This window comes from Furipterus horrens, unplaced genomic scaffold, assembly GCF_987537825.1.
Source record: "Furipterus horrens unplaced genomic scaffold, mFurHor1.1.pri manual_scaffold_7, whole genome shotgun sequence".
NCBI lineage: Eukaryota > Metazoa > Chordata > Mammalia > Chiroptera > Furipteridae > Furipterus > Furipterus horrens.
In genome coordinates this window covers 80,941,651-80,964,102 of record NW_028327177.1, presented here as the reverse complement: position 1 = coordinate 80,964,102, position 22,452 = coordinate 80,941,651, and the positions used below count along the sequence as shown (strand labels likewise).

Genomic DNA, 22,452 nt, shown 5'->3' with positions numbered 1-22,452 from the left:
GTATACAACACACAATCATATAAAAAGCTACCACATTTTCTACAAACTATCTTAAATACACAAATATATAGAAAAATATATGGACTAAAAAGATAAATGTAGTTATCTTTAGGGTACTGGCCAAATGGGATTTTGCCCAAATATAAAACAAGCTAGTTTAAAATAAGGTATTAATACTTTCTTACTAAGAGAAAAATGCTACCCTATTCATACCTTTCAGGTACTAATAAAAGTACTTTGACTATTATTAAATATGACTTAAATATAAAGATGATATCCAAGAATTCTAGGCTAAACAGTATAAATATAGTTTATGTCATGATTTATAAGTTTCCGTAGAAGTCAAAAAATCTACAGAGGCAAGCAAGCAAGCACAATTATTACCTTTAGAAAACAATCTGTGATTGGGAAAGATGAATCAATTCTCTGCTGGGTTAAAACTCATCCTTGCACCAGCCAAAGAGGGGAAGTAGAAACAGAAATGCAGTTCCTGTCCTCCAGCAACTACAGATACAGACTCATGGGAAGGCACAGATTCAACAAGTGTTATAACAAATTGGAATGCATGTCAAGAACTAGAAGTAGAGGGAGATACAAGAACACATAGGGGATTTGAAAGGAGAGTAAGTATTAAGTAGACAAAATGTGTGTTGTGGGAAAGGGGGCAATGACTGGGGCAAAGGCTATTGATGGATGAGTGCTGAGATGAAAGGGAATGCAAGGGCTCCAGATGGGGAGGGATAAAGAAGGGAAGGTAAAAGAGAAGGAAAACAGAGTCATTATGCAGGTCTTCATAAACCATGGTAAAGACTTCAGAATTTATTGTTTTTAAAGTTGGAAGTCACCAAACTGGGTTCAAGAATGACAGTGACATGATCAGTTCTGTTTTTCTAGACGTGTCTTTCTTGCTCCACGATGGAAAATGGAATACCAGGAGTAGTCAGCTTGGCAAGATGTAATGCCATGCCCAAGACTCTGAAGGTAACAATGGGGTAGACAAAAGTAGACTGACAGACAACAAGGAGAAAGAATGGGTATAATTTGGTTTCAATTAATGGAGAAAATATATAATAAACTATCTTAGTTGTGGGCATAGGAACTTAGCAAATTTCTTTTCAATATATTTTTAATGCTAAAGATCTTTATCTTTTTTACAAGTACACAACCCTTTACCTATAATTCCCAAATCTAAAACTGCTTTGAGAATGAAAAAGACTACTGTAAGATGGCAGCAAAACCTGACTTGAATTAACATGAGGTTCTTCATCCTGACATCCCATTCTGCATGAATATTCACATATCCCATGGTAGAAAAATTAATATCTGTGATTATGGAGTGCAACTGGAGAAGACAGATGGTTTGTTAGATAAGAGGTAGTATATGCACAGTTACCTTTCTAAAATCTGACAAAATCTGAATTCAGCAACACATTTGGCCCTCAGGATTTCTGATAAGGAAATATAAATGGAAAATTTTTTATGTTCACTCTCCAGATTTATAGTGACTGAGATTATGCTGATATAATACCACTGAAGATCCCACAGACCCAAAAATGTGTTTGGTAGGAAAGCTTATTTTCAACTGTGCAATAAGACCTGCACTTAAAAGTGTGTGTGTGTGTGTGTGTGTGTGTGTGTTAAGATGGGAAGAGTTCATTTTCAGGGAGTTTTCATGCCACTGTAGAGAAACTGCTATAATCTTAAGCTCATATATCTGTTTTCCTGGGGACTAATAGTTGTTTCAACATGGTATCGGCTGGAAAAAGGTAAGGACATCAAGAGGAATCAATTCCAGGCCTCTACCTACAACCATCAATATTCACTCCCCTTTTTAATCATTGGCACTATATTCTGCTAGAAATTTGGAGACAATATATGAATAATACATAATCCCAAAGTTGCACCAAAGAAGACGTTTTATAAATGTTTGTTAAAATAATAATAAACTAGAAATTAAGAAAATATTTATTTTGTCTATAATGTTAAATATGAGGTGAGAACACAAGGCTGAGTCCACAGGTTGACAGCAGGAAGAAGAGTGTCTAAGAAAGCTAATGTTTGATGGGTGAGATCTAGAGAGACAGGTGGGCCAGAAGAAATCAAAGCAGGAGATCCAAGATGGCAGAGAAGTAAGTGGAAGCTACACTAACATCCTCCCAGGACCAGTCTGGATTTACAACTTAATTGTGGAGAAATAATCTGGAATAACGAACCAAACACAAGCTGGAGAGAAGTCTTATAACCACAGAGAAACAGAAAAGGCCACTACATCACAACATAACTGGTAGGAAGTGCAGAGACACAAAAGGGCTGGCTGGGCTCCCATGGGTAACAGCTGAAGAGACTGAGAAACAGCTCAGCAGCTGGGAGTTCCCCCAGAGAAGGGCAGGGTCTAAACCTCCAGCTGGGCTTCCCAGCCTATAGCATCAGAGAAGAAAGAAAATAGTACCCAGCTGTGAAAGGCGAAAAGCCGCAGGGTTTCTTGCTAGCCTGAGAGAAACAGCTGGAGAAAAAGAGCTCTTAAGTGGGTCACATATTAAAATACTTTGACCCCATTTACCCTGGGCTCAAGAAAGAAAAGGCAGAGAGGACTAGAGATGCTTCAGGAGAATTTGGTGCAGTAGCTTTGAAGGGAGAACTAGCGAAGCAGATGACTGGGTCCCAAAGCTGACTCACTTCCAATGCTACAGACAAACTATTCCTTTCCACGTAGTGTCAGCCTGAGGGGAAGCAAAAGCCCTGCCTACAGGAATTAGGGTGCCACACCCTCAGTCCTTAAGCCTGATGGATAATCACAGATTGAATAAATTAACTAAAGGAGACAGACAAAGGCAGTAGATCTCTGGTAGTCTCCAACAGGCTGACAAGACCAAGACTGGTTCACGATCTGATGCCACCAGGGTCAAATCCAGGAAGTGCAGATCCACCGAAGAAGCAGCAAACAAGAAGAGTCACAAAAATGGGGGGGCAGACAAAAAACCCCCCATCAAAAGAAAATATAGAAACCCCCAAAAAAGTGCAAAATAAAATAGAGGGAAGCAATCTATCAGATATGGAATTCAAAACATGGATTATGGGGAAGCTCAATGAGCTCAGCGAGCTCAAGGGAAACTACAAAGAATTCCAGGGAAATTACAAGGAACTCTAGAAAAACTATAAGGAACTTACTGAGAATTGCAACAGCATGAAAAAGGACATAGAAGCTATCAATAAGAATGATACAATTTCTGAACTGAAGAACACCATAAAAGGAATTAAAAGCAGGCTAGAGGAAGCAGAAGATCAGATCAGCGAGCTGGAAGACAATGGAGAAAAATATTCTTAGACAGTGAAACAAAATGAAAAAAGACTGAACAGGAATGAAGAGGTTTTAAGACAGCTGCAGGACAACATGAAACGTGATAATATCCATATCATAGAAATTCCAGATGGAGAAGAAGAAGAGCAAGGGATAGAAAACCCCTTTGAAAAACTAATGACAGAAAACTTCCCTAACATGAGGAGAGAAAGACTCACACAAGTCCAGGAAGCACAGAGGGTCCCAATGAAGATGAACCCCAACAGGCCCACTTCAAGACACATCATAATTAAAATGGCAACATTGAAAGACAAAGAGAGAATCCTAAAGGCATCAAGAGAGAAAAAACTAATAACATACAAGGGCACTCCAATAAGGTTATCATCAGATTTCTCAGCAGAAACACTACAAGCCAGAAGGGAATGGCAAAAAAAATTACAAGCAATGAAAAACAAAGGCCTACAACCAAGAATATCCTACCCAGCAAGGCTCTCATTCAAAATGGAAGGTGAAATAAGGAGTTTCCAAGACAAAAGAAGGCAAAAAGAATACATCTCCACCAAACCAGCATTGCAAGAGATGGTAAAGGGTCTGCTTTAAGAAGATGAAGAAACAGAGAGAGACAGAGAGGAACACGCATAAAAAGGGGGAAAATGACAATGAATAAGTACTTATGAGTAATAACCTTAAATGTAAATGGATTAAATGCTCCAATCAAAAGACATAGGGTAGATGAATGGATGAGAAAGAATGACCCACATATATGCTGTCTACAAGAGACCCACCTTAGAACAAAAGATCTACACAGACTGAAAGTGAAGGGATGGGAAAAAAGGATTTCAAGCAAATGGGCATGAAGAAAAAGCTGGGGTAGCAATACTTATATCAGACAAACCAGATTTCACTGCAAAGGCCATAAAAGGAGACAAAGAGAGACATTTCATAATACTTAAGGGAAAAATCCATTAAGAAGACATAACCCTTATAAATATATATGTACCCAACTTAGGATCACCCAAAGATGTAAGGAAAATTTTGAAAGACTCCAAGAAAGATATAGACAGCAACACTCTCATAGTAGGGGACTTTAACACCCCATTGTCAACAATGGACAGATCTTCGAAGCAAAGAAACACCAAAGATATTGAGGCACTGAAAAACAGTCTAGATCAAATAGACTTAGTCAATATATATAGAGCTTTTCACCCCAAAGAAACAAAATATACAACCTTCTCAAGTGCACATGGAACATTTTCAAAGATAGACCACATGATAGGACACAAAACAAGCCTCAACAAATTCAAGAAAATTGAAATTATATCAAGCATCTTCTCAGATCACAATGGCTTAAAATTGGAAATCAACCTCAGGGAAAAAACTCAAAAACATTCAAACTCATGGAGAATGAATAACATGTTATTAAATAATGAATGGGTTAACAATGACATCAAGGAAGAAATCAAAACGTTTCTGGAAACTAATGATAATGAACACACAATGACCCAAAACCTATGGGATACAGCAAAAGCAGTCCTGATAGAAAAGTTTATAGCAATAAAGGCCTACCTAAAAAAGCTAGAAGAATATCTAATAAAAAATTTAACCCTACAGCTACAAGAACTAGAGGAAGAACAACGAGCAAAGCCCAGGTCAAGTAGAAGGAAGGAAATCATTAAGATCAGAGCACAATTAAATAACATAGAGACTAAACTAGCAATTCAAAAGATCAACATAAGTAGGAGCTGGTTCTTTGAGAAGGTAAACAAAATTGACAAGCCTTTAACCAGGCTCATCAAGAAAAAAAGAGAGAGGACCCAAATAAATAAAATCAGAAACGAAAGAGGAGAAATCACAACCGATATCACAGAAACACAAAGAATTGTAAGAAATTATTACAAACAACTGTATGGCAAGAAATCTGACAACCTAGAGGAAATGGACAAATTTCTGGAAACATATAGTCTTCCAAAACTGAATCAAGAAGAAGCAGAAAGCCTAAATAAACAAATAACAACTAGTGAAATTGAAGCAATAATCAAAAAATTCTCGGCACAAAAAAGCCCTGGACCAGATGGCTTCACAGGTGAATTCTACAAAACATTTAGGGAAGAACTAACTCCTATCCTCCTCAGACTATTCCAAAGATCCGAGAAGAGGGAAGACTCCCAAACTCATTCTATGAAGCCAGTATTACCCTAATTCTAAAACCAGGTCAAGACACAACAAAGGAAGAAAACTACAAGCCAATATCACTGATGAACATAGATGCTAAAATCCTCAAAAAACATTGGCAAACCGGATCCAGTAACACATTAGAAAGATCGTACACCACGATCAAGTGGGATTCATCCCAGGGATGCAAGGATGGTTTAATATTCGCAAATCAATAAATGTAATACACCACCTGAACAAAATGGAAGAAAAAAACCACATGATCATATCAATAGATGCAGAAAAAGCATTTGATAAAGTACATCACCCATTTATGATGAAAACTCTCAGCAAAATCGGAATAGAGGGAGCATACCTCAACATAATAAAGGCCATATATGAAAAACCTGAAGCCAACATCATACTCAATAGGCAAAAACTAAGAGCATTCCCCCTGAGATCAGGAACAAGACAAGGATGTCCGCTCTCTCCATTCCTATTCAACATAGTCTTGGAAGATCTAGCCACAGCAATCAGACAAGAAAGAGAAATAAAAGGCATCCAAATTGGAAAAGAGGAAGTAAAACTGTCATTATTTGCACATGGCATGATAGTGTACATAGAAAACCCTATAGACTCCACAAAAAAACTACTCTAACTAATAAGTTAATTCGGCAAAATAGCAGGGTACAAAGTCAATATTCAGAAATCGAAGGCATTTCTGTACACCAACAATAAAATCTCAGAGATAGAAACTGAAGAAAAATCCCATTTACCATAGCAACAAGAAAAACAAAATACCTAGGAATAAACTTAACCAAGGAGGTAAAAGACCTGTACTCAGAAAACTACATAACACTGAAGAAAGAAATTAAGGAAGATACAAATAAATAGAAGCATGGATGGGAAGAATAAACATCATTAAAATGTACACACTACCCAAAGCAATTTAAAAATTCAATGAAATTCCTATTAAAATACCAATGACATATATCACAGACCTAGAACAAATACTTCAAAAATTTATATGGAATCGAAAAAGAGTCTGAATACCCACAGCAATTTTGAGGAAGAAGAACACAGTAGGAGGAATCACGATACCTGATACCAAAGTATACTACCAGGCCACGGTAATCAAAACAGTCTGGTACTGGCATAAGAACAGACATATAGATCAACGGAAGAGAATAGAGAGCTCATAAATAAACCCAGGACTATATGGTCTACTAATATTTGACAAAGGGGAAAGGAACCTAAATAGAGTGAAAAGAGCGTTTCAACAAATGGTGTTGGGAGAACAGGACAGGGACAGGCAAAAAAATAAAACTAGACCACCACTTACACCATACACCAGAATAAACTGACAATGGATCAAAGAATTAACTGTAAGCCATGGCACCATAAAAGTCCTACAGGAAAACATAGGCACGAAAATTTCAGATAACCTCGTAGCAACATTTCCACTGATATATCTCCTAGGGCAAGGGAAATAAAGTAAAGAATAAACAAATGGAACTACATCAAACTACAGAGTTTCTGCTCAGCAAAAGAAAACATCAGCAAGATGAAAAGGGAACCAGCTGTATGGGAAAATATGTTTGCCAATGATACCACAGACAAGGGATTGATCTCCAAAATATATAAAAAAACTTCTACAACTCAACACCAAGAAGACTGAACCCAATTAAAAAATGGGCAAAGGACCTGAACAAAAACTTCTCCAAAGAGGACATACAGAGAGTCCATAGACATATGAAAGAATATTCAACATCACTAGCTATCAGAGAGATGCATATAAAAACCACAATGAGATGCCACCTGACACCTGTCAGTGTGGCCATCATCAACAAATCAACAATCAACTTGTGCTGGCAAGGATGCAGAGAAAAGGGAACCCTGGTGCACTGCTGGTGGGAATGTAGACTGGTGCAGCCACTATGGAAAACAGTTTGGAATTTCCTCAAAAAACTAAAAATGGAACTGTGTTTTGAACCAGCAGTTCCATTGCTAGTATTATATTCAAAAAATCCTGAAACACTAATTCAAAAGAACGTATGCATCCCTATGTTCATAGCAGCACTATTTACAATAGCCAAGTGCTGGAAACAATCTAAGTGCCCATCTGTAGATGAGTGGATGAAAAAACTGTGGTACATTTACACAATGGAATACTATGGAGCAAAAAGAAAGAAGGAACTTCTACCATTTGCAACAACATGGGTGGAACTAGAGAGAATTATGCTTAGCAAAATAAGCCAGGAAATAAAAGAAAAATACCTTATGCTATCACCTATTACAGGAGACTAATGGAAAACACAAACAAACAAGAAAAATTTAACCAGAGGTATGTAAACAAAGAGTAGACTAACAGTGACAAGAGGGGAGGGGGGAGGGAGAGACAGGGGTAAGAAGAGGAAGGGTCTAGTCAAAGAACATATATAAAATACCCATGGACATGGACAACTGGGTGAGAACTGACTGTGGGAGAAGGGGTGTCAGGGCGCAGGGATGCGATAGGGAAAAAAGTGGGACAATTGTAATAGAAAAAAAAATTTAGTGGGGGAAAAAAGAAAATATAAAAAATGGAAATTCAATTTTAGTGAATATTTGAAGGATAAGGATTTTCCTTTACACTGTATATTTTTCTATCTGATCCCCCCAGAATTTGGCATTCTGAAGAAGTAAGTAATGACATAAAGTTCTTTGCATAAAACTAATAAGACCAGTCATTAATAGAGGTTTTGTTGACCAAGACTTTGACTGGAATGTCATGCCTAAAGGAGACATGCTTGGACTCTGGTTGTTACCAAAAAGCCCTGAGGAACTAGGATTGACTTTCAATCCCACAAGAAAAAGGCCTGGTACCTTCGTTGGTTGTGCAGCCCATGGGAATCTTTCCAGGGAAGGAATGAAGGTTGCTTTCTTGAAAGATGGTTAGAAGGGACCTTAAGGCACAATGGAAAACCTGAAGGACTTGGAAAAGACAGGTGTTTACAGGCAAGGCTGAATGGCAGGTATGTGGCTCAGTTTCTGTGCCCTGAATGGCAGACTGAAGGTCACCCTAAATGTTCCTTCTGTAAGTTCCAGCAAAGCAGAACTAAAGATCATAAGTGATCATTTGCTGCTCTTGCTGTGTTTATGCAAATGAACAGGATAAATTAAAAATGGACTTAATGAAGTCTCTTTAATGACAAGGAGGGTAATCTTAAGGGAAAAAATCGTGACTCAAGGAAAATCACAATGCTCAGTGATAGAATATAAAGTAGTGCAGCTAATCGTCTTTAAAGTTTATTTTCATTTAAAGTTTGTTTTCATTTGCAAGTTAAACTATGTCTATGACATCATCAAAGATGCTTAGTTTACAGGCAAGAAGAATGTCAAATGCCTTGCAACTGGATGTCTTTCCAATAAGACAGTCTTTTACCCTGTCTGCTGTGACTCAGTGGATTGAGCATGGACCTGCGAGCCAAGTGTCGCTGGTTCGATTCCCAGTCAGGGAACATTACTAGGTTGTACGTCAGGTCCCCTGTTGGGGGCGCGAGTGAGAGGCAACCACACAGTGATGTTTCTCTCCCTCTCTTTCTCCTTTCCTCTCTCTCTAAAAATAAATAAACAAATAAATTATTATTTTTTTAAAAAAGACAGTCCTGCAAATTTAGAGATTGTTCTGTGGGTGATGTTGCATAAATTAACTTTTGTGTTCTGTTTTCATAGGGCATAATTCTATGATCTTATTACTTAAGTGATTGTCTGTACATATAGGCCTCACTTAATCCTGTCTGCATCAGTGCCTCCTGAGACTCAACGTTTTGGCTAAATTAAGTGGCTGGGTTGGTGAAGAATGAGGTGGTCTGTGGGCTTCACTTTAAAACTGGTTTCCCTTTTGTATCCTAATGGCTTGGACAGAAAGGTCCCAGAAGTCTGAGAGGAGGAAACCTGAAATATTTCCCTCAGCCCAAACTAAGTATAATGGACAAAAGGGTTTTGGTCAGGTGTGACATGCCTGGCATACCTTCCTCCTAAGAAGCCCTTTTTTCCCTAATGTGGGACATTGAAAACTTAATATCTGCCTTTTGTCATCTAGTGGTTATGGATTGAATGATGCCTTTTAACATTGTTGCCAAATCTGTTGCCCCCAGAATACAACAAGGATGCCAGCCTGTTAAACCAAGTATACCATGGTCCAGGGACAGCCAACTGACTTGGAGTCTGCAAGATTCTTCCCCATGTGGGAAGGCCATCTCCTCTCCACATCCCCATTCTTCTTAGGGATTTCTGGACCCAAGGCTAGGTAGGACAACGACCATGTCCAGCTTGAAGCAGCTAGAGGAGCATGAGACCTTTGACCATTTTCCTTTTTAAGATTATAAAGGGTCTTAAGTCTGAGAGGGAGGAGTTGTTATTTTTTATTGTTATGAAAAATAAATAAATAAATAAATATAGGAAATGGTGAAGCCAAAGAACATATATGCACGACACATGAACATGAACTAAAGGGGGTGGGATTGCTGGGGGAATGTCGTACTGGGCAGAGAGGAGCAAAGGGGAAATAAATTAGAACTACTTTAACTACATAATCAATAAAATATACTTTAAAATAAAGAGATCACCTCATACCTGTCAGACTGATTATTATCAATAAAACAACAAATAAGTGATGGCAATGATGTAGAGAAAAAGAAAACCTCATGTACTGTTGTTGGGAATGCAGAGTCATGTAGCCCATATGGAAAAGAGTATGGAGGTTCCTCAAATAATTAAAAATAGTACTACCATATAAACCAGCAATTCCACTTCTGAGTATGTATCCAAAGAAAACAAAAATACTAATTTTTAAAAAAATGCACTACTATGTTCATTGCAGCATTATCTAAAATAGTCAAGATATGGGAGCAATGAAGTGTCCATTGATAGACAACTGGATAAAGAAGATGTGATACACGCAGACACACACATACGCACACCATGGAATACTACTCAGTCATTAAAAAGAATAAAATCTTACCATTTATGGATTAAGCGTTATGTTAAGTGAAATAAGTCAGACAGAAAAGACAAATACTGTATGATCTCAAAAATATTTGGAATCTGAAGAAAACAAAATAAACTAACAAAACAAAAAGAGACTCAGACATAGAGAACAATCTGATGGTTGCCAGAAGGGAAGGAAGTGGGGAGAATAGTGAGAAATATGAAGGGAGTAAAAGGTACAAATTCCAAGTTATAAAATCAGTAAATTATGGGACTGTAATATGTAACATAAAAATATAGTCAATAATATCAAAAGTAACTTTGTAAGGTGTCAGGAGGTTCCTGGAATTAGTGTGGTGATCACTCTATTAGGCATATAAATGCTGAATAAACATGTATACAACTGAAACTAATGTAATATTATATATTAACTGTATTTTAATTTGAAAATTTTTAAAGAAAGAATTAACAGTGAGAAAGATAAAATCTTAGAGATCATTTGATGATTTCTTCTTCTACCGTGTACTTTTCAAGGTTGTTTGACTTTTTTACAATGACTGTTTGTTTTTCATATAAAAACAATAAAGCTAAGTTTTGAACATTTTTAAAAAGCTGTCAAGAATAGTGCAAAAAACTTCTATGGACATGTCATTCATGGGGATATAAAGCAGTATGGGAAATACAGTCAATAACAGTGTAATAACTGTATATGTTGTCAGATAAGTACTGAACTTTCAGGGTGATCACTTTGTAAGATATATAAATGTCTCATCATTATGTTGGACACCTTAAAGTTATATAATATATATAATATTGTGTGTTATTTGTAACTGAAAAACAGATTTTTTTAAATAAGTAGAGGATTTGAGCAGACATTTCTCCAAAGATAAACAAATGACCAAGAAGGATTAGGAATGTTCATCATCACTGACCATCAGAGAAATGCAAGTCAAACCCATAAGATATCACCTCACACCTATTATGATGGCTACTAATAGAAAATCAGAAAAATACCAAGTGTTGATGACATGAAAAATTGGAATCCTTGTGCACTGTTGGTGAGATTGTAAAATGTTGCAGTCTAGTAGAGAAAACAGTATAGAGTTTCCACAAAAATTTAAAAATAGAACTACCTTGTGATCCAGCAATTCTACTTCTGGGTATATCTGTATATATATATATATGAGAGAGAGAAAAAATAGATATGGATTTATAGATATAGATATATAGATATGAATTAAATTGAAATTAGAGTTTCAAGCAAATATTTGCACACCCATGTTCATAGCAGAAGGATTCTGAAAAGCAACCTGGGTAAACAAAACTTGACCTATACATACAATGGAATGTTATTCAGCTTTAAAAATGAATGAAATGCCTGACTGCTGTGGCTCAGTGGATAGAGTGTCGGCCTGCAAGCCAAGTGTCACTGGTTCAATTCCCAGTCAGGTAAATGATTATGTTGCACGTCAGGTCCCCAGTTGGGGGTGTGAGTGAGATGTAACCACACAGTGATGTTTCTCTCCCTCTCTTTCTCCTTTTTCCTCTCTCTAAAAATAAATAAATAAATAAACAAATAAATACATAAATAAATTTTTTTTAAAAGATGAAGGAAATGCTGTCAAGTGCTATACAACATGGATGAACCTTGAGGACATTATGCTAGGTGAAATAAGAGTCACACACAAATACTGTATGTGATTCCACTTATATGAGATATGTAAAGTAGTCAAACTCAGAGAACCAATAAGAAAACTGGCGACTACCAAGGACTTGGGTGAGGGAAAAAGGGGAGTTGTTCTTAAAAGTGTAAAGAGTCCCCATTTTGCAATATTAAAAGGTTCTGGAGCTGTTTCACATCAATGTGGATATGCTTAACACTACTGAACTATGTACTTAAAATGGTTACAATAGTAAATTTCATTTTTTAAAAAATAAATAACTAATTTTTTTTAATTAAGGAGATCATTTGGAACTGGGAAACAAACAGAAGGAAAAAATGGGGAGAATTATTCTGGATTACCCCTTGTTTATCCAGGTCTGTGCTCTTGTGATCACATGAGTCTTCAGAGGCAGAGCAATGAGGCAGTAGGGAAGTCTGAGATTTAAAGCACAAGGAGGTCTCAAAGCACCATTGTTGGTGTGAAGGAGGAGCCGAAAGTTCGACAACAGCCAGGAAATGAATCCTGCCACAAACCTGAACATGTTCAGATGGGGGCTCTTCCTGAGGGTCTCCCTACAGGAAGGCAGTTCTCCTGGTACCTTGATTTTAACCCAGTGGTAAGACTCTGAGCCAGACTTCTGACCTACAGAAACAAGCCTCCAAATTTTTAGGAATTTGTCGTGGCAGCATGTGGGGAAAATGTGATCAGTCATACTCCCTCACCTGGATGTCCGAGCATGAGTAGCTTAGAATAATTAGACTTGCATGTGCAGAACATTCACTGTTATGTAACCAATGGTGTCATATTTTGGCAAGCAGCCAGATTTGTCTATGTGTAGTATATAGAGGGCGTGGGACCCCCATGAGAGGGAGCAAGCAAGTGCAAATGCTGAATGTCCAAGTACCCGCAATAGAGGGGGAGAAAGAGAGAGGGAGGGAGGGAGCAGCACAGTGTGGATCACCCCAAATAAAGGCATGTCAGACCTTTTCCACAGCTCCACATGTTTTTATCTTTCCATCTGCCCAAATCCCTAGTGAACCTGCTTTGGTCTTGAGCATTTGCAAAACAGAACAATAGCAAACTAATACAAAGCCTTTTACCCAGATCCAATCATTGCAAACATGTGACTCCATTGGCTTTATCATTCACTCTCTTTCACACATTTTTCTGAACCATTTGAGAATAAGTTACAGACTTACCACTTCACCCCTAAATATATAAATGTCTATTTCCTAAAACAAAGTTTCCCTTACTAATCAGAAAATTTACTTTGATGCAGCACTATCATATAATTAATAATCTATAGTCAAATTTGTCAGAACATGGAGGCAGCTAGAAGGCACACCTGGACTTCTGATATATGCTAATCAACCTGGTCTTGGACTTAGCCATTCCCAAAGAATATGCTGATGGACTTAGCAGTTCCCAAAGGATATGTTGACAGACTGAAACCATTCCCAGGAGAAATAGTAATGGACCTAGCCCGATATGTTAACTAACCTGATGTGTATGGAGGGCCAGGGGAGCAATCAGATGTAAATGATCTACTGAATGTGTTGATAAGCAAACTTACCCTCACCAAAAGCTGTGGTTGACAGGTATAAAAAAGGTGTCTGCAGAAGTGCAGCTGGGATTCCTACGAACCCACAAGGAGGACTGGGAGTCCCCATTCCCCATTCCCTATTCCCCTTGCTCCCCCCACAGGCACTTGAGTTGGTCCAGGAGCTGCCTCTCCCCTCCCCACTTCCCCCTTTTTCCCCTCAATAAATCCATTGCCTAATCCCACAGTGGTCTCTGGGTGATTTCTCAGAGCAAGACTCCCCTGACAAAATTCTGCTAATTGTCCGAATAATGTCCAATATAACCATTTCCCCTTGCCCAAGATCCAGCCCAGAAGCCTGCATTACATATAGTTGTCATGATTCTTTAGCCATCTTTAAACAGAAACTGTTCTTTAGTTTTTATCTTTCTTCACCTTGACATTTTAAAAACGTTCATGCCAGCTATTTTGAAGAATGTCCCACAATTTGGTTTTGTCTGATATTTCCTCTCGACTAGGTTCAGGCAATGCTTTGGTAGCAGAATACACAGAAGTGACACTGTTATTCTCAGCTCATCCTATCTGGAGGCATATGAGGGCCACATACCCAATTATTGGTACTATTTCATTTAATCCCATGGTTAAGGTAGCATCTGCCAGATTTTTCCATTTCCAAAGGTACTATTTTTTCCTTCATAATTAACATAGTAAAATTTTAAGGGGAGTTTTGAGACGGTGTAAATATCCCATTTGGGGGGGTCCAATCTTTATTGTCGGGGTCCCCTCCAATGCCCCCCACCCCTCACCAAACCTATAGAAAAACCCCAAGCCTGGGAGTATCCTGGGGAGGGGAGCCAGAGTGTGGGAAAACTCTGTGCTCTGCCCCCTGGCCTGGGCAGTGCCAACAGGGAAGGTACTTGGGGAGGGGAGGCCAGTAACGCCATCTGCAGAGGATGTGGCACTGGCTGAAATGCATGGGTGATGAGGTGCCTGTTGCCAACTCTCCTCTGGGACCTGCTGGGGTGGCATCCAGGGGTGGGTGCCCAGCTTGAGGCCTGGTACAGTGCACGCCTTTCTTCTGCCAGTGACCATCACTTCTGTCAGGCTGCTCACTGCAAGGCCCCATCCTCCGCGTCTGTGTCCTGGCTGTGTTCCAGCTCTTCCTCGCTGTGTGACAGCAGCCCCTCCTCATCACCATCATCTCGAGCCTGTGCTTCTCCCTTGGGCATGCCTGCCTCAGAAGCTGTGTCCTCTTGGGGGGGGGGGGTGTCTGCTGCCACCACCACTGCCACTGCCGCTTCCATTGCCACTGCTGCCACCACCGCCACCACTGCCACTGCCACTTTCACCCTTCTTCTTGCCATCTGGGTTGGCCTTCTGCTTCTCCGCAATCTGTTCCAAGCGGCCCAACAGGGCGTGGATGTTGGACTTAATTTGTGTCAGCTCGGTCTTGATGGTCTGCAGCTCACTGCTCTTTAACTTGATCTTGGCTGAGCTGGTAGTGATGGCTGTGGAGTGGGCAAACAACTTGATAGAAATGGTGGTTTTGACACGGCGGACCAAAGGTACTGTGACCCGGGGTCGCTTCACAGGAACAGCCCTGGGCACAGGCACTGGTGACAGGTGGCCCCAGTAGTCGAAGAGCCTGTCGTAGAAGTCCTCCTGGCAGTAATCATAGTCAAAGCTGTAGCCACTGTAAATAGCAGCTGTTGCTCTCTTTAACCCTTTGGGTCTGTTGGGCTTGGGCTCGCCAGCCATGTTGATGTCCAGGGTCTGCCCGGCCAGCCCCTGCCCATTCTCTCCCAGCACAGCTGCCTGGGCATGGCGCTCATTGGCATGGCTCTCATTGGCATACTGAACAAAGGCATAGCTCTTGTGCACGGAACAGCCAGCCACATGGCTATACTTGGAGAAGATGGTCTCCACATCTGACTTCTTCACCACAGCTGTATTGGGGTTTCCAATGAAGACTCAAGAGTTGATGGACTTGGGGCCATTCTTGTTGGTTACGTTGCTTGTCTGGATCTTCAAGGATGTGGTGGCCACCAAGGTTGAGTTCAGTCAGTGGTCTCCTCTTCAGGGTTACAGGGTCGGCCACCGGCTGCCTCTGGAAATAGGTATCACAGGCACCAAGAGGTCTAGAAGAAGCCGCACAGCACAGAAAAAGGCGGTCAATATCCCATTTTTTAATCAAACTGTTATCCACTATTTTTAGTATCCATTAATAATTTCCACTTGAATCAATTATCGATATGATACTTGCAAAACTGATTCTAGATTAATGTTCAGATTATCTCAGATCTAGATAGAAGACCTTTCAAACTGGCAGCCATGTCATTTTGACATATCCCCATTTTTCTTTGAGACCTTACTAACTTTCTGGCTCAAGAGGCATGCCAAGCTGATGTCATATCTACTCTGTACTCATCATTTCTCCAAGGAGCCTTGACTATTTTTTGTGGGGCATTAGCTTTAGAAACAAAGACCTTGGCACATAGGTTTACTCATTGCTATCAGGGAGTGATCTGAGACTGAAGGCAGATGGAGAACTGTGTGTGCGTGTGTACAGCATGAATTCACACTGATATCACCTATTCCAAGCTAGCACCTCAGGTTTTCACCACTCTCCACAATTCTGTTTGTAACCCCCATCATCGGCAATGAAAAACCTGACTTTCACAAGTCTATAACAAACATTAAGTAGTTTTTTAAATTTATGTTGGAATATATTTTATTAGGAGTCTTTGGTTGTAACAATAGAAACTGGTCTGAGTTAAATTAATCAAAAAAGCGTTTATTGAAAAATTATGAGGAGACTACAGAACCAAGAGAGAACTTAGCTTAATGATAAGTAGAATATTCTTCATGGCTGGCCCTGAGTGGATAAGTCCATTGTGTGAGTATGTCATGCTGCTCAAGGCAGTGTCTGCTAATGAAAAACCACAATCACAGTCCCCAATCATCCCTGCCTCCTTGTAGCCACAGCTTTGTGCAGTACCAACCCACACGGTAACAGACTGGTCTTTATGGTTAAGAGCAGACAGCAGAAGTGATGGCACATCACTTCCAAGATTGGGTGGCCACTCTCTGTGTCCCTCGGGTCATTCACCCTGTGGAAACCATGGCATGAGCCACTCTATAGAGCGGCTCGTGTGGCAAGAAACCAAAATCTTTAGCCCACAGCCCTGGAAGTGAGCTTGTAAATAGACTCCCTTCCACATTGGGCCAGTGCTGTTGTGTGCACAGCACAGCAGCAATGATATTCTGTCCCTTCCACAATTAGGTTACAAAAGTTAGTGGTACACTTGAGTGCTTGGTCATCACTCACTCTAGAGGAACTATTTTGGGTACAGTTGTATGAAGAGGCCCCTGAAACCAAGACCTGAAGTCTACTGCCATCAGTCACTGAGTGAATGTGGAAATGCATCCTACAGCCATCTTCAAATCTTCAAAGACTGCAATACCAATGACAGCTCAACTGGAATCTGGCAACTGAGGCAGGACCACCGAGCCAAGCCACTCTCAGATTCCTGATGCTCAGAGTCTGTGTGAAATAATGCATTAATTGTTTTAAGCTTCTAAGATTTTGGTTAATTTGTTACGTGGAAACCAATAAATAATATACCAACTCAGGCTGTTCCAGGATGCAGGGACTTACATTTGCTCTGAAAAAAGCAAAGTAAACAGAATTGTGGAGGAGGCAATGTTTAGAAATTTTTAATAAAAGACAGCCTTTTTGAGCACCTCTTGATTTTCAGATAAGCCATTTACATATAAATTATTTTGTGAATTACAAGAAATCTCATGTACTATTTAAAACAGTTTCCCCAAGGACTTCTCTAGGAAAATGCTTTCCTTGAGTTCTATTATTTGGTATATGTACTTCAAATAATCAGTTTTAAAATATTCCATATTCTTATTTTTAATCCATAAAGATAGGCCTTCCACAAAATAACTTTCATATTATTCTGATTTTTTTCTGGCCCTTCCCAGTCACACTGTCTACTATCTTAAATGTTTTTGGGAGCAAAATTCAATTACTTGTGAGAACAAAGTTTCATGTGTAAATCATATAAAAGAAGAACCAGTACCCAGAGAATCAAACTACCAATACGAGAGTTTTCAATCCATTACAAAAAAGCATAAATGTGAAAGAAGTAATTAAAACTATAAACTTAATTAAATTTTCACAAGTGTTGATTTCCCATAGATAGCTGTATATAATTGTAAATAATAGTAATAGAAATTCCAATATCAGTAGTAACACAGAGCTTTACCACTGAGTAAGCAGAAAAGCAAGGACTGGAAAGAGCTGGAGAGGAGATCCTTCTCTGGTCTCCAATTGCAAATAAGCCTCTCAGGTAAACGTTCCCTGACAGCTGACTAGCCACGTGGGGCCCAGCATGAATCCATCCTATGTCCTCTCCCATTGACTACCCTCCCAGGTGTCCACTGTCTCATTTTGCTCAGACTGAATAACAAAAATGCAGATGGGGTGACTTAAACAACAAATAACTTCTCATAGATCTGGAGGCTGGAAGTCCAAGATTAAAGTACTAGCCAATTCAGTTCCTGGTGAGAGCTCTCTTCCTAGTTCTTGATCACCACCTTTAACTATGTCTTCACATGCAGATAAAGTACTCTGATGTCTCTTCCCCCTTTTTTATAAGGACACCAGTCCTATCATATTAGGCCCCACTCTTACAACCTCTTTTAACCTTTACCACCTCCTCATAGATTCTATCTCCAAATACAGTCATGGTATTGTCCATAACTACCATTATACCTTAATTAGATTTCAAATGACCCCAGGGAATCTATAATGAAAGCAGCTTTAACCTGATTAAGAAAACAAAAGAAAATGTTGTAGAAAATTCTCAGAATAGTCAAGAAATGATTAGAATATTTATTAGTAATATAATTTGCTTAGAATTTTGTTGCTATTAGATAACCATCAATAAATGCAAATGAGCACATTAGAATCACCTGGGGAGAGACTTCTGGCCAAGATGTAGACCTAGACTGACATGCTCCATCTCACTCCACAACTAAGAAGGAATACAACTACTGCAAACCAGAGATAACCAGAAGTTCCAGAAAATAAAGCTACATGGAAGTCCAAAGTATGAAGTTATAAAGAAGTGGTGCTCATCTGGATGGGAAGGAGGGGTGAAGCTGGGGTGGAGAGGTCAAGCTGTGCTGGTGGTGGCAGCTTTGGCAACGACATCAGGATGGCGGTACACACAGACACCCATATTTAAGGGGAGGCAAGAAGTACCTGGGGAGCACCCCCAGCTGCAGACCAAACTCATCAGCTCTCGATTCCAACGCCAGGGAAGGCAGACCCACATTGCCTCAGACTGGGAGGGCGGGAGGTGGTGGGGATGGAGGAGGAGGCTCCTGGTCTCTCAGTGGAGAGTGAATGACAGGAATCCATCTTGGACCCCTACCCCTACACAAAATGCCACAATGTGGTAAGAAGGGTTTACCCTGGCTGGTTTGGCTCAGTGGATTGAGCGTTGGCTTGCGAGCTAAGTGTCGCTGGTTCGATCTTCCAGTCAGGGCACATCAGAGAAGGAAAACTCTGACTCCAAAAAACCTCCGCTGCCTTGCGGCATACCTCTTCAGGGGAAAGGCTAAGGGAGTAAACCCCGACAGAAAATCCAGAGCCGGAGTCCCTAAGGCGGTTTGACGTTGTAGTCAACACCGGCAACTCCTGCGGCGCACCTGAAGCCAAGCTGTATTGACTCCGTCTTTCCCTTGGACCCTTCAGCTGCGAAGAGAGGGGGGGTCTGCTGCATGGGCAACAGCAGACCCTCCATATCACCCTGCCCAGGCTCTGTAGCTTCAGCTTCACTGGAGAGGACACTCCAGCGTCATCGCAAGATGTCGATTCAACACGGGAGGAGACAGATACCGTGTCACTCCCGAGTCGGACTGCACAGCCATTCTCGGCGGTGCAGATAGACTCTTAAGAAGCTACACCATCGTCTCTCGAGATGGACGGCTGCCGATACGATACGATATGATACAGTAAGAAGGGTTGCCCAGTAGTGACAAGTGCATGGGGCTCCTCCCCCTATAGCATAGATGTGACAGCCCCACCCAGGAAGCAAAGGTAAACACAAAACTGTCAGGATGGCACAGATCATGATAGAGATCCTGGTGATACAGCTGACCAGGCAGCAAATATCTAATCTAACCACTAATCTTTCTGAGCAGCAGATCTGAAACAAGATGGGGAATGAATGAAGGCTAGTCCTTCTGAAATGAACAAAAACACATACAAAACTAGTGGTGAGGGGAAGAAAACCAGGGATCAAATGAATAAATAAGAATATAAGGAAGGAACAAACAGTCAACCAGTGCATAAAGAGGAAAAAAAAAAATGAGAAAAATGAGGAGAGGCTCAGAAACCTATGGGACAGCTATAAGCGGAGTTGCCAGAAGTTGAAAAAGAACTAGAAATTGAAAAGTCGTGTGAAAAAATAATAAAGCAGAACTTCCCTAACTTGGTCAATGAAATAGACTTGCAGGTCCAGGAAGCACAGGGAGTTCCAGAAAAACTGAACCCAGGGAGAACCACTCCAAGACACATTATAATCAAATTGTCAAAAATTCAAGATAAAGAAAGAATCTTAAAAGCAGCAAGAGAGAGGAAGAGAATAATGTACAAAGGAGTCCCAATAAGACTATCAGCTGATTTCTCAAAAGAAACTCTGCAGGCAAGAAGGGACTGGCAAGAAATATTCAAAGTAATGAAAAACAAAAATCCATGACCACGATTACTCTATCCAGCGAAACTGTCATTCAGAATAGAAGGGCAGAGAAAGTGCTTCCAAGACAAAGTCAAACTGAAGGAATTCTTTGGATCCAAACCACTGTTATATGAAATGTTAAAGGGACTTGTTTAGGAGAAAGAGGATCAAAACTATGAACATTACTGGGTGGATGGGGAACAAAGGGAAAAGAAATTGGGACAACTGAAACAGCATAATCAATAAAGCATATTTTTAAAAATGCAAATGGAATTTTTTTTTTCTATTCAAACTTGTCTGAATAATCAGCTTGCCTGGTCCAGGATTTTACTAATTTATGGAACACCAACTACCATACTTCTTTTTTTTAAGATATGTATTTTTTTCATTTTTTAATATGTCTGGACGTGTCACAACTGATAGCATCATACCATTTTAATTGGCATTTTTTTTCTTTCTTAGATATATGCAAGATAGCAGTGCACCTCACAACTGACAGAATCATAAATTTAATAAAATGTGGTAGATTGCAAGCACTGTTCTAAATTCTTGACAAATATTATCCTTGTAATCTTGTTAAATTGTTATGATGTAGGTACTATTTTATGTGTTTTACACTTAAAAATATATACAAAAATTAATTTACCCAAGGTCATACAACTGAAAATTGGAAAGAGGTGAGATTTGAACTCAGATAGTGTCTGTGTTCTCATAGAATAAGGGGAAGGAGAAGTGAAGTAGATAATATTATCCCAAGTAGAGCCAAAAGTGGCATCTCCACCTCAGCAAGTCAAAATACATGGTTCAGCTTCCCACTGGAAACATCTTTCCTACTTAATGACAGTGTTTATGGGGCTCTATATAAACAGCCATTCTAGAATTTGTGTACTATTGACACTGGACTATAATTTTGAATAAGGATGTGCCTTGAATCTTTGTAATGTACAACTCCTGGCCTCAGAGATAAGTACTCAGAGACAGGTACTTAAAATTGCTCAAAATATAATGGCAGAAGATAAGAATCCAGGCTACATTATGCACAGAAATCACTAATTATATTATTTGAGCAGCTCATTTTATAATATTGTATTTGTCAAAGTTTTCCACAGAAACAAAACCAATAGGTTATGAGTAGATATGTGGAGAAAGAATGTAGAGGGGAGGGGAATGGGGAGCAGGAGAGGGTAGGAGAGGAGAAGAGGAGAGATTGAGATTGATTGATTGAGTATGGAAGCTGTTAAGACCAAAATCTGCAGGGTGAGTTGCAAGACAGAGGCTTAGAAGAGCTGACATTTTAACTCCAGTCTGGGGCCAAAGGTTGGAAAATCAGGGGAGATGATGGTGTCATTCCAGTTTAAAAGCCATCAGGCTCAAGAACCAGCCAATGTTTTGGTTTGCATACAATAGCATAAAAAGACTGATGTCCCAGTTCTAAGGCAGGAAGAATTCTCTTACTCAGGAGATAGGCTTTTTTGTTCAATTCACACCTTCAACTGCTTGGATAGACCCATCCCCATTAGGGAGTACAGTCTGCTTTATGCAAAACACCTTCACAGATATACCCAAATTAATGTTTGACCAAATAGCTGGGCATTTCCGTGGCCCAGTCAAGTTGACATATGAAATTAACCGTGACAAACATCACAACTATGTAGCAGTGTTGCTGGATGAGGGGGAAAAAATGAAAGCTGAAAACAGACAAAAACTAGTGTCTTTGTGGTAATCTTTAAAGAGGTAGAAGACCTGGCTGATATGGCTCAGTGGATTGAGTGCGGGCCTGCAAACCAACAGGTAGCCAATTCAATTCCCAGTCAGGGCACATGCCTGGGTTGTGGGTCGGGTCCCCAGTTGGGGGTATGCAAGAGGCAACTAATTGATGTTTCTCCCACACGTCGATGTTTCTCTCCCTCTCTTTACATCGCCCTTTCCCTCTATCTGAAAATAAATAAATAAAATCTTTTTAACCCTTTTTGCCAAATCTGTTGCCCCCAGAACACAACAAGGATGCCAGCCTGCTAAACCAAGCACGCCGTTGTCCGGAGACAGCCAACTGACCTGGAGTCTGCATGA

At 39.9% G+C, this 22,452-nt stretch overlaps 1 protein-coding gene across 2 annotated transcripts; it reads right to left on the bottom strand.

The window, feature by feature from the left end:
- Positions 1-14,588: 14,588 nt before the first annotated feature.
- Positions 14,589-15,457, bottom strand: LOC150004703 (RNA-binding protein Raly-like). Of its 2 annotated transcripts, none has more exons than XM_090282929.1 (2): positions 14,935-15,457; positions 14,589-14,897 (listed from the first exon to the last, which is right to left on the bottom strand). In XM_090282929.1, the coding sequence occupies exons 1-2, from the start codon at positions 15,380-15,382 to the stop codon at positions 14,734-14,736; spliced, it is 612 nt and encodes a 203-aa protein (XP_090139055.1). In that variant the 5' UTR covers positions 15,383-15,457; the 3' UTR covers positions 14,589-14,733. The 2 variants fall into 2 exon arrangements, with proteins under 2 accessions (XP_090139055.1, XP_090139056.1); XM_090282930.1 differs by having other exon boundaries at positions 14,589-14,894.
- Between the last annotated feature and the right edge of the window lie 6,995 nt (positions 15,458-22,452).

Bases quoted from the DNA above. Each gene is read 5' to 3' on its own strand.
- LOC150004703 (XM_090282929.1), bottom strand. From the start codon at position 15,382: ATGGCTGGCGAGCCCAAGCCCAACAGACCCAAAGGGTTAAAGAGAGCA. The intron at 14,898-14,934 runs GTGGCAATGGAA...TGGTGGTGGCAG, and splicing joins TGGTGGCGGTGGTGGCAGCA to CAGACACCCCCCCCCCCCAA.